This window comes from Heliconius melpomene, chromosome 19 (assembly GCF_056956725.1).
Source record: "Heliconius melpomene rosina isolate 202511_hmr_F chromosome 19, ASM5695672v1, whole genome shotgun sequence".
Lineage (NCBI taxonomy): Eukaryota > Metazoa > Arthropoda > Insecta > Lepidoptera > Nymphalidae > Heliconius > Heliconius melpomene.
Window position 1 is genome coordinate 11879935 of NC_140407.1, and position 12850 is coordinate 11892784.

The 12850-nt window shown below is 31.5% G+C and overlaps 2 protein-coding genes across 4 annotated transcripts; both read right to left on the reverse strand.

The window, feature by feature from the left end:
• Positions 1-775: 775 nt before the first annotated feature.
• Positions 776-8574, reverse strand: LOC146528775 (galectin-6-like). 3 transcript variants are annotated; one of them, XM_085203744.1, is made up of 7 exons: positions 8201-8574; positions 4950-5059; positions 4712-4858; positions 4081-4300; positions 3756-3874; positions 3014-3218; positions 776-2683 (listed from the first exon to the last, which is right to left on the reverse strand). In XM_085203744.1, the coding sequence occupies exons 1-7, from the start codon at positions 8315-8317 to the stop codon at positions 2489-2491; spliced, it is 1113 nt and encodes a 370-aa protein (XP_085059870.1). In that variant the 5' UTR covers positions 8318-8574; the 3' UTR covers positions 776-2488. The 3 variants fall into 3 exon arrangements, with proteins under 3 accessions (XP_085059870.1, XP_085059872.1, XP_085059871.1); XM_085203746.1 differs by lacking the exon at positions 8201-8574 and adding an exon at positions 7502-7613; XM_085203745.1 differs by lacking the exon at positions 8201-8574 and adding an exon at positions 6616-6906.
• Positions 8575-9816: 1242 nt separating this feature from the next.
• On the reverse strand, positions 9817-11183 carry LOC146528776 (trypsin, alkaline C-like). The gene is made up of 4 exons (XM_085203747.1): positions 11076-11183; positions 10748-10916; positions 10325-10580; positions 9817-10184 (listed from the first exon to the last, which is right to left on the reverse strand). Exons 1-4 carry the CDS (start codon positions 11122-11124, stop codon positions 9861-9863), a joined length of 798 nt encoding a protein of 265 aa, XP_085059873.1. The 5' UTR covers positions 11125-11183; the 3' UTR covers positions 9817-9860.
• Between the last annotated feature and the right edge of the window lie 1667 nt (positions 11184-12850).

A 12850-nucleotide genomic window follows, 5' to 3' on the forward strand; every position in this document is an offset into this window, starting at 1 on the left:
TATTAACATGGCAGAATAAATTGCATGTCAAATTAGAAAGTATTTTAATTTATTAGTATATATGTGTAATGTAATGTTATATAGCCTATAGCACTTCTGAAGAATGCAGCTTTCATACAAAACAAAAACATAGTAAATGGGACCAGTAGATCCAGAGATCTTAGCGTTCAAACAAACAAACAAACAAACAAACAAAGTCTTCCGTTTTATTATATTAGTATAGATAAGTACAATTTTTCCGCTTTTTTGTACATAAGTATGTAAATAAAAAATATAGTATTCAATACCGTAATCTAGTAATATTTGTACAGAATAAATTATATGTTGAGATTTATAAAATGTTTGCTTTGCGCTATATTTCGCATAAACAGTCAGCATAGGGAATCGGAATCTCAGTGTGAAGTTGGATACGATGCATTTTGTCTTTCTAGATCGAGAAAATAAAATTCATTCTATTTTAGTAATATATGTTTAAATTTAACAATATATTACTTACTTTTTTAGCTGCACTTTGTATCCTGCACATAGCAGGGTAAGCAGAGGGAACCTGTGAAGCTAGTTTTAAGACATTTCCGTTTTTCACTTTCCGCCGAATCCTGGAGGTATTACACATAATCCCGCCACTCAACACATTGAGTGGCGGGACTTAACACCGCGTTTTGCCTGGTTACTAGATCGAAAAAATGAAAATATTACATATTTTTCTTGAGTGGGAATCGAACCCACAACATGTCGCGTCTACACGCCTTATGTAAAATAAAATTCAAACAAAAAGGAAAGTATATAGATAACATATAATAGAAATAAAGTACATTCGAATGTTTGTTACACTTTAAGAACATTGACCAGTAAACATCACAGTGAAACTTAGCGTTCATTTCCTTATTTATATCGTATATTGTAACATTTTATTATCATGAACAAATAATATATTTTTAGATGAGATACAAGTTCATGATATAGATTCAAATCAAAGCGCGCTTATAACATTGTTTAGTAAATGTAGTAATTATTTTTAATAAACTGCAATGTTTATTAAAAATAATTACTACGTTTAAAAAACATCTTATACGTTTTTCAACTTAACAGTAATAATATACAAATAGCCATATAACAATGTGTAGAATATTTAATTTAGCATTAGGCTTAACTCTATGTTATTAAAATAAATGATATAATAGAAATATTTTTGAGTCGTTTTATTGACTATATTTAAACTAAAAAATATAATTGAATCTAAATATTACAAATATCAGTGAAAATACATTTACTAAAAGAAATAAATGCATTTAAATATACTTAAAAATAAAATACCATTAACAAATGGTATTATTATAAAAAAAAGATCTAAAAGTAAGAATATTGTCGATATTCGCGTATGTATTTGATTGTTTCTAAATCTTAAGTTTTAAAATATATGTGGATATAATTTATTTCTTAATTATTTAAAATAAATATATATACATTCTGAACATGAAAATAAAAATGGTGGAATATTTCTTTAACTCTATAATTATTTATTTTATTTCACAAACATTAACAAGTTTATTGTTTTATCTAAATTAAGAAAAATTCTGACTGGACGGATATAAAATCGTTAATGAAGCATATTCATATATATTAAGTTGTCTACAAAATGTAAAAAAGGCAAAATAATATACAATGGCTTTGATTAATGACAATAAATGATGGTATACATTTAAATCAATTTTTATTTTTGTTACTTCAACAGATCAGAACAGAAACAGAATGCCACTTCAGTTGTTCAAAAGATAAAAAATAATAATGAAATTCATACTCCACCAACATTAGTTCTTCGTTTTATTGAAATGTTCAAGAAAAAAATAAATAAGCAACAGAAGATATAAAATTAAAATCTTTTTTTGATGCTATTTTTATTTGCTTTTAAATGTTATTGCTAAGATACTTTAAGTCTGTCAAAATCGCCTTAAATGTATATGTCATTAAATGCCTTATAGTTATAAATTATAAATATTATACACGGGTATTTTATTATCTCTAATTTGTTTACCATAAAATTCTTAAAGAAGTTGATATCCTATCTATCTATTCTAACACTTAAAATAAAACAATTTTATGAATTTCTTTTTTTTTGTTGGGAACGGAGTGTCTTAGCACTAGGTTCCCTCTGCCTACCCTGCGAGACACAGTTTGAAGCTGGGAAAAAAATCTTTATAGACAACTTGTAATTGTTTTTAAATAATTAAAAATAGCGCTTTTTCCATATATATTACTGTTTATATATGTGCGGTAAGCATTTTATCGATGTTTTATTACTAAATAGAATAGACGTATTTTGTTTGATATATTATAAACTGGCAGTTTTTACACTTTATATCTATAATTAATTGAAAATCTCGTGCTTGTTTTAGCTTATTAATGAAGAAAACTCATTTATTCGACATGATTAATTATAAACGAATACCAACCACCACCAAGATTCCTTCCTTTGATCAAGTTACGTAACTCATGGTGAGCAAGGTGTTTCTGTTTGAGGGGAAGTACTGTACGGACATATATATATTTGTTCGGGGTACAAGTCTCCTCGGACGCGTATGGCGCGAACTCCGGCGGCCGCGGCGCGGTACTCCATCTCCCCTATAAGTATGTCGTTTGCATACACTGACCATTCAGCAGCTCCTCGCATTATTCGGAACGTTGTCTGTCGGATAAATTTGATATGAGTTAACAATAATATAACATTTTATACAACGGTACATATAATAAAAATATAAAGTAACAGATCTAGAAGATATTGTCATAAATCTGTACGAAATTCAATTGAAAGTAATACGAATATAGCTGTTTTAATATGAAAGCCACATCAGAGATTTTTCGACTTTCAGATGGTACTGAGAAGGTACTGTCAATGGAAATTTTTGAATTTTCCTGTCCAAAGACGAGCTGTCGCACTAACCGAAACACCTGCTAATATAACATCTTGGACAAAACGTCTCAGGCTGAAAATTTCAAGTTCTACATAAGAATAGACCTTAGTGCCGGGTATGAGCTTGGCGGTGCGCTGTCGTCGCTCCTGCCCCCAGGCGCCGAGCCACGCGTTGAGCACGACGAGCTGCCGTGCCAGCTGCGATTCGACGTGCGCGCGCACGTTCACGTGCACGTGGACGTTGGGCCGCGGCCACTCACGTGCCTCGTCCATCAGGTCGAGCGCGAATGAGTGGAGCAGAGGGCGCAGTCTGAATGGAAGTCGATGTAAAGCATTACAAGTGTATATTAAAATTAAATTAAAATCAGCTTCACGCTGTATCCCACACCTCTTACAGCAGAGTGGAGAAATGAAAATATAAATTTTCCAACATGTGTATGTAATATACGTATAGTACTAGATGTTACGTGCCTGGCTCCCGGTGATATAATCCAAATAACTAGGAGTTGCATATGACCCGTGACACATTCTAAGTCTACCAAGTAATTCTGACTGCGGGTACGATGGGTCAAACGAAACCATTAACATTACTATCAAAACCTTATGACCTATAAACTATATTCGTCCAATACAAGTAGAATAAGATATTTGGTGACACTCAATACGGAACTTTGATTTAATAACGTAAATGCCACAAATACATAAACAACCAATTTTCAATTTCACTGTTTTGAAAAAGAACAATAAGAAAAGCTATTTAGGTCGCAATAAATGTAAACTAGATAATCTTAAGTGATAGAGTTAATTAAAACTTACGTAGAAGGTGATTAAATAACAAACGACAGACCTGCCATATATTACAATTTGATGTCCTTCCGGAATTCCGTTCGGTAGTGCGGCTATAACATGCGGATGCCAGCTTGGTTCATTTTCGGCTATTCCAGAAAAACATGATCTCACTGGTACCTGTAAAAAACACAACATATTATAATATTTTGATAAGAAATATTACTTTTAAGATTCCGTATGTCAAAAAAAAAAAACTGAAAGTTTTATAGGATTGCTTTAATCAAATTTTGCGTATTACAAATATGTAGGATTTTCGCATACATATCCAAGATAAAGGAGAAGAAAATTAATATTTATATATTGGATAAATTTAAATTACGTGCCTCAATAACACGAGGTGCGAGGGTGGGATACATATCAGTCTTTTGTATCTTCAACGCCGCGTCCCTTACACCGGTGACTTGGATCCATTCCGCGTTCAAGGCGCTCGGATTCCTGTGCGCATAGCTGCAGTAATGCTCTCCATCTACTGCCCATAATGTTTCCTTCTCGTCTACTAATATTTCTACACTGAATTGTCGACCAGGTTTAAAAGGAAAGAGTCTGAAACGAAGGTTACCGAAATTCGTTTTTTTAGCTTCATGCTTTATTCCGCACACAATATTTAGTATTAAGAAACTCTATTTCTCATTTTCCGCCGAATTCTGGAGGCATTGCGTGTTGAGTGACATAAGTCAACGCCGCAGGAAAAAATCTAAAAATTATACATTTGTGGTTAAATGCAAAAATAATAATTATAAGGGAGAAATAATTAAATTTGGTATTAAAGCCGTTAGTTTAGCTGAGGTATCAGATAAAAAGGCTCTGGCTAATCTAAGCTTAAATTTCAGAAAAAATCTCTAATTCTCCAATTTTTGTACGGTACCCTCGGTGGAGGAGCCCGACTCGCACTTCTCCTGTTTTTTGAGTAACAATGTGAATTGTGATATAAAAAAATAAGTAAAAAATATTTACCTAAATGCAGTAGTCTCTTCCGAACCCCATTTGTCGTGTCGTTTAGTATTTCTTACAACATAGCACTGTGGAAGACGCACATTGAAGTGAACCGCAATGTCTGAACGCCCAGATTCCACGTCTCCACATCCAATATTTATAGCAAACCTGAATATATAAGTAATTTAAACTAACACTTATTATCTAATTTCTAAAAAAATACAATTTTTATTTAACGTTTATAACATAAGTCCCGTACCACGGTAAATCATCACTGGGTGTTCCCGTGCATATAATATGAGATGCTATGGACAGAGGCTCCGTTAAATTTTGAGTAAATTTAACATCACGCGCTTCCAACAGCTGGGTCTGAAAAGAGATACTAACTTTGAAAAACTAAATATTCAAATCAAAAATTGAATAGCGAATACGTGGTAAAACATTAAAACGAAAAATTATACAAATGGGTCAATATATTATAACTACTTTATTATAGGTAGATAAGTAGGTATACCTATTATGATAAATAAATATGAAGTGGAATAAATTTACGCTAACAAGGAAAATGTATTGTTTAAAGATTTAATATGGCTTAGTTCACATTATTATACATGTTTTCTCATTTTTATTTTTAAATTGCTGTAGGTACCTAATCGTTCTTAAGTATGGCAGGTAATATTATTGTAATATTTTCAATTTTGACATTTTATAGGTACTGCATAGTATCTTTGAGCCATTTACGTCAGATACGAAAATTTATCTACCATATCCATTAAGTAGTTGCAAAATGCAATACATTTTATCATATTTATAAGCGTAAAATTATCTTTAAGTGTGCTTATAGTACGTAGGTAAGCAGAGAAAATCTAGTGCTCCGATACTCCGTTCCCCAACTCCAAATATCGTGTTGGATTTGAACGGGGGAACTCAACACCACACTGTCTCTCAGAGCGTAGAAATAAAAATAATTAATTCAGTTAAGGATTGGTCACACCTTTAACGCCGCTAACAGATGCTATAATGCAGATAAGTAAGCAGAGAAAGAGAGAGATATGTAGTAAGCATTTCAAATATTTTATGCATAAGTAAGTATGTATATTAGTATCTTAGCACAGTAAGGCAGATTATATTAAGTTAAAAGCAAAAGTAATAGCAATAATAATAATTATATTATAGCTGGTTTTTGAGTATGCAGTGCACGACAAATGTTGATTCATTCATGAGGTCATCGTCACGAAGGTATGGGCTGTCTTTAATTGGTGCCAGGGTTAAGTGGTAACGGTGCGCAATATACCGAAACCCCAAAATCAAGTACTATTAATAATTATTTTTTTTTAATATTTGAATTTTTGAATAGGTAGTTTTATCAGCTAGGTTCGGGTAAATCCTTGCATGTGCTGTTACAATCAATAGTCGTTTTAGTTAGGGTGGAAATGTGCTTTACGACCGACATTCTATTCAAGGTTTTAACATAAGTTAGAGACTAGCATGTCTAGCAAGAAAAATAACTTACTAAAAATATATTTTTAAACTGAACAACTTGAGATATCGAAATTAAGCAATTTGAATTTCCCCAACAAGTTATTGGAATATTATAAATATTTAAATTTAGTTTGAACAGAATTAGTCTTTGCCTAGTCTTGTTACGAAACTTCTTTAGCAAGTACAAATGTTTTATCGGGCCTATAAATAATATACGATCTTATAAGCCGCATTAGTCTGTAATGACATCAGTGACTTTTTTATATCTTTTAGTAACCTTCAGAGTTAAAATTAAATATTTGAATGCACCTACATAAAGTAAGAATATTTGTTAATGTAAAAGAGTGTTAAAAAAATTATAATAAGTGCTAGGAGTGCAAAAGAACTTGCATTTTATTTACGTCTTGGTGTTAAACATTTAACATTCACTTGTTTTTCGTTACCGAAGTGATTGGTATTGTTTCTTCACTGTCACAACTATCTGGTGGTCGCGCGCGGCAAAAAAGACGACGACAAAACGCACCACAGCCACATTTGTTTTCGCAGACCATCACAAATATTTGGCAAGTTTAGTATTCATACAAGCTCACCAGACGAGCAGAAGCACACAACTCAAATCAACGACACTGTATTCACACGAAAATATCCGCTCAAATGTTAAAACTACTATTAGCGAGTCCCGTCCCCGCCGTAATGCGTTCGCGGTCGCGTCGTACTAGTCTGTAGTCTAGTACACTGTGAGAAATGCAAGAAATGATTCATGCTTTTTGTTATCGTGTCAGTCTTAATGTAATAGTTAAACTTTGTATTTACTGTTCATTATTATGTTCGTTCAAAAAATTGTGTTTTATATGTGATAGGCGTAAATGAAACTGAATTTTAATTAATCAAAATAAAAATAAAATAAATCAGCTCCACGCTGTATCCCGCACACAGCAGGTTAAGCAGAGAAAACATAGTGCTAACACACTCCGTTTCCCATTTTCCGCCGAATTCTGAAGGCATTGCGTGTTGAGTGACGGAACTCCACACCGCGTTTTTATTCTGATTCTGGCAAAAAAAATAGGCAATTTCAGTATTATTTACGTAAACTATAGTTTAGCCGATGTGACTGTTTGACGAGAATATTTAACAAATTCCTATATTTTTTTTCTTTATGCTCTATCCCACACATAGCCTACCAAAATTTAAAGTATTTGTAAAAAAAATTCAAACAAGTAAAGCTTATTACACTGCTCAAGAATATTTAGAGGATAAATATGTATGGAATTTATGTCTATTGAATGTCATGCAGGATAGTAGGCAGCTAATGTAATAATTAAACTATACCATTGACTTTGAAAAGAGCAACTGTTGAGTTTCTTGCTGGCTCTTCTCAGCAGAACTGCCTTCCAAACCAGTGATAGCTTTTTGTTTATATGTTCATTCAATGATTCAAAAATGCTTACAATAGTCTATTTGAATAAAGAATATTTTGAATTTGAATTTGATAGCCAAATAGGAAGCCTGGGAGCCTGTCTTAAGACACATCTATCCTCTACTTTCCACCAAATTCTTGAGGCATTGAATCTTGAGTGGCAGATCTAAAGTTACCAGAGTGAGGAAATTAATATATAAAATTTTTCATTCTCCAAGTCTAAATCAAATCCACAACCATCATGTTTAATTAAAAAAGGTTTGATATGTAAAAATATAAGTATCATTAACTTCAGTTGAAAGGGTGAATTTGGAGAGTAAAATGATGAACTTGAATTATAAGGTAACTTGTGGTGTCGACTTTATTAATTCTATAAGGTATGTATACTTAAGTAAGTTAGATATGTTGTATTAAAATTAGAAAATAAGTATAAGCGTTATAGTGTGTAAGTTACCAAACCAAATAATAACATAGTAATTTAACTGTTCTGTAGTAATTTAATATTAAAATAGTGACTATAGTATATTTCGGTTTAGTAATGTAACATTTATAAATGGAATACATGAAGTCATTATTTATTAAAATAAATATATTCTATTCTATTTTCAAACCTCAAAATCGAGAGCATCTTCAGCAAAGTCAAATTCAATAAAATCTCTAGGTATATCACCTTCTTCAACGTCACCCATTTTAAAGCAATTGACACATTTAATACCTTCAGTGGGCATATTTATATGATCACATTTTGCACATTTACAATAATAACATTAGTAAGTGATAAAATTTTTGTTGAAAACACTGAAGTGAAGCATATTTATATTTATCACATATGATATATTTAACTTAACACAGAGCTTTATAATAATAGTAAGTGATAAATAAACAAAGACGTTTTTTCAGCAACAAAGAATTTTACAACATAAATATTGATAAGAGATAAACAAATAGCAAATACAAATTAAAATTACACCAATGAACATATACTATATGAATTATACAGTAAGTCTTTGGAACTGTCAAGTGCCAATGTTAAGTCACCTTTTTGACATTTGACAGATAAATGAAATTTATAGGGACGGAATCGAATAATCAAAGAAATCACTCCAACGGAAATAGGACGCTTGAATGCCTTGAATTGATTTGCCATCTAATAACTTGAAATATCAAATTATCATTTACATATTGTCGGTTACAACAAACTGAACATCTAAAATTATTTTGATGAGTACTAAATAGTGAAAGTATTAATACTCATCAATATATTATAATATGTATTTTATTAACAACTAAATTGTTTAAGCCTTGTATTGATGTTAGATGTGTTAAAAAAATATAATATTTATGAAATAATATTTATAAAATTGGCAATATATCGAGTAAGTAAATATTTCGTGGGATAATGTATCTGCTTTTATAAAAGTATCTAAGGGGACTTGATGCCCTTTAAAATGGGTCTAAGATCTAAAAAAAAAGCAAAGTGATCGTCGACTTTGATGCCCTTTAAAATGGTCTAAGAGCTAAAAAAAACCAAAGTGATCGTCGACTTTGATTACGGATTACGGGGAGTCTACTGGAGAACTGTTTGACCTGTTACCTGCTGCCGAATTTTCTAACCGAGAAGGGTTTTTCAATAGAGTTCGCAGATAGAAAGGCTAGAAGAAGTGAAATTTTATTAGTTTTTTTCATTATTTTTTTTTAAATAGATGGTTATTTCGCTGTACCCATTTCCTTTTTTGTATGTTATTGAATTGTAGTTAGGGGTCGCCGAAAAAACTTCGCCCAGGGCGCCGGTTGTGCTAAAACCGGCACTGCTTACTAGAGTTATTTTATTATTAACTTTTTATTTCATTTTATTAACAAATAATAAAAGCTTGTTCTTAAAAAAGGTTTTTTCTATTATTTTATTATACTTTTATGTACAGAATTTTATTTTACATATACGAGAAGAGATTTACTATTTAAAATCCGAATATTTTTGAAGTAGTTGCCAGCGAAGAAAAAACAAACATTTAACTAATAAATACACCGAATAAATGCTTAAAAAATAACACACGTTAGTACCAATTCCAAAAGTAACGGATTTTCAATAGTAATTAAGTATATCAATAACTTAACTTATTTTTTTTTTAATTTTCCTTGCTTTGAAATAATTGAAAAAAAATTGATGACGTATGTAAAAGCTACTTTTACTATAAAATAAATTTGTAGTTGTTAAATAAAATAAAGATTTTCAATTTATAAACATATATTTAGAATATAAGAAAAATTTGATTATGTATTTGATAAAATCCAGTTTGTGTAAGATGATACTCGTACGTTCACACCAGGGTAAGTTTCATTTGCACATTGGAATCCCCAGGAAGTAACACCGACAAGAGCATCTCCTTGATGAATGACAGGTCCGCCAGAATCACCCTGGCAAGCGTCTTTGCCACCAACATCAAGAATACCAGTGCAAAGCATGTCTGGAGTAACATCTGGCCATCCACCGAAACCAGGTTGAGTCTTTAAGAATGCATAACGCGCGACACAGATGGGATGATTAATGACATCGACACCAGCGTGTAATAGTACTGGAGAGGAAGGACCTCCTACCTGAAAAACAAATTATTATATATAAACAAATATTCAAAAATTACACTTTGTATCAGATTTTAATAACATAAGTTTTAATTCAATGTATTTGTGTCTATAAAATATACCATAACTTAATATTAAATATTTAAAAAAAATACCTGAATATGCCCAAATCCTGCGACATATACACGTGCATTGTCAAGTAAAACATATTGGGGACCAGCGATGCGCGCGACGCCGATGCTGTTGGATAACTGAGCTTGAGTTGAAAGTTTGATAATAGCAATGTCGTTGAGTAGAATATTGTTTACATAGTGTTCGTGTATTCCAATATTGGAGACAGCGTGCAGCGAACCCCCTGAGTTAGCTTGGGCTGAGCCGAGACGTACACGCCATTGATTAGGACTATCACCGCTGTAATAATAATTTTAAAGTGTTATATCAAACTTAAGAAACAAAAATATTTTTTTTACAAAACAATGCAGTGGCGAGTGTTTAAGTTTTTATTCGTTACCTCAAATATCCTCCATGTATTCTATATTTACTTATTTTAAATTTCCATTTAAAGAAACTAGACTTACAAGAAGCAGTGCGCAGCTGACACGATTGACTGTACAGTAAGAAGGGTACCACCACACCATGGCTGGAAATTAACTGCCCAGAAGCTGTACTGCATGTTAGCCAAAAACGGGTACTGCTGGATGCTAACTGGGTCACCACCAACGATGCGACTAGCATCTTTGGGTGCCGCTAAAAAAAAAACAAAGAAATTAAAAAAAAGTTTATATGAATAAACTTAAAAGTCATATTACGAATATTTATAACATACTAAAGTGTTGACAATAAATTAAAATATTTTTTTATAGTAGGTAGGTGCGTTATACATACTCACAAATTATTTTAACTTACCCAGGGCGATGCCGGTAAGGGCTAATAACAAAATAATTGTGCGACTCATCGTCTCTAGTGGCACTACTGATTTTTTTGTGAAATTCGTTCAGTTTATATACAATTTTTTATCGATACTTAAAATTTATCTACCTAAAATACCAAATCATGTAAAGATTTACTCTATAAACGTTTTAATATGTTTATCTCTTACTTAACATAATTAGTAATTAGGTATTATCGTTATAAAATTGTTCAATCTTTTAATAATAATAAATCTATCTTTTAGTAATAATATTCTTTATTATTACCTAAATTGCAAAATATTGATGTACTTAAGTCTCAAATTCTCGACATCTAACAAAGCAAAAGAAAATTAGTATCTATATATTAAAATGTGAGTTGAAACTCTTGATAGGTTTAGGACAGGTTTAATGTACTATTGAATTTTATTTTATACTGGGTCCGTTGGGGCTACGCCCGCTTGAAATAGAAATATTAATAAAGAAATTGAAAACTAAAGATTCAGTCAATTCAGTTGTATAAAATAACTGTTACGGTAATTAGCAAATTGGTCGGACTAAGTACTTCAAATTGACATAACTTTTAACTTATTTATGAACCGATTGTAATAAAACCTATGTTTTCGAAAGCTTTCCGGAATCCAATAGTGAAAATCGCATCTAAATCGGTTAAGCCGCTTCTGAGATTAGCAAAAACAAACGCACAGACAAACAGACAAAAAAATTTAAAATTATTGTTTTGGGTTCTATTAAGAACTGGAACTAGAATTATTTCTAAAAAAATTTAATATATATATAATGTGTATAACTGAGCACTGGATCTCGAGATGTAACAATACAGTAAATATACAAAGCTATACATTGTTAAGTTCGTTCGTTAGAGAGAAGGCCATCCGCGGCGGTTCGCTTATATTAATGAGAAATGATATACGTTGTAAATCGCGACCAGATAGATATAGTAGCTCTCTCCGACGAACGCTCCATTGAATTGTCCTGCGTTGAATTCAATAGACATATTATAGTATATGTATGGCGTGTATCGACCCCCCTCAGGTAGTTTTGAAGTATTTGAAGAAAAAAAATGGAGTATGTTTTGAATAATTTGAGGTCGAATAGTAAATCTTTAATCGTTTGCGGAGACTTTAATACAGGTGACATCATTAAGCCTCATCAAATCCGAATCCGAAACATCATTAAATCCGAATCAGCTATATTGTAAAGTTTTTAATTTACTCACTACAGAGTTTGATAACATTTTTAAAGTTAAACAGATATATAAAAACTCGAAGTTAACTTTTAGCGACTGGGCAACTGTTGGTATATACCGAAGCAGAAACAAACTATACGAATTATATAATATGAGGCAATGGAATCAAGATCCGGAGTTCTTGTTAAAAGTTAGAAATTTTTCAAAAATATTTAAAAAGGAATGTGTCCAGGCGAAGTCTATGTATATAAGAGCAAAAATTTTGAACTCTAATAATAAAATTAAAGCTACATGGGATGCTATCACTACTGTAACTGGGAGATTTAGAGCTGTCAGTGAACCTATTAAATTAAAAGTTAATAATATAATCTTAAATTCAGATTTAGAGGTGACAAATACTTTTCAATTTTTTTTTCTGATATATCTACTGAAGTAACACGTTCACTGCCATCATCTCCTTCGGAAGCAGAATTAATACTAAAAACCCATGTAAATAGTTGTAGACAAAATTTTGTGTTTAAGAATGTGTCACCAGATGAAATTGTCAAAACTTTTAAAAGCCTTAA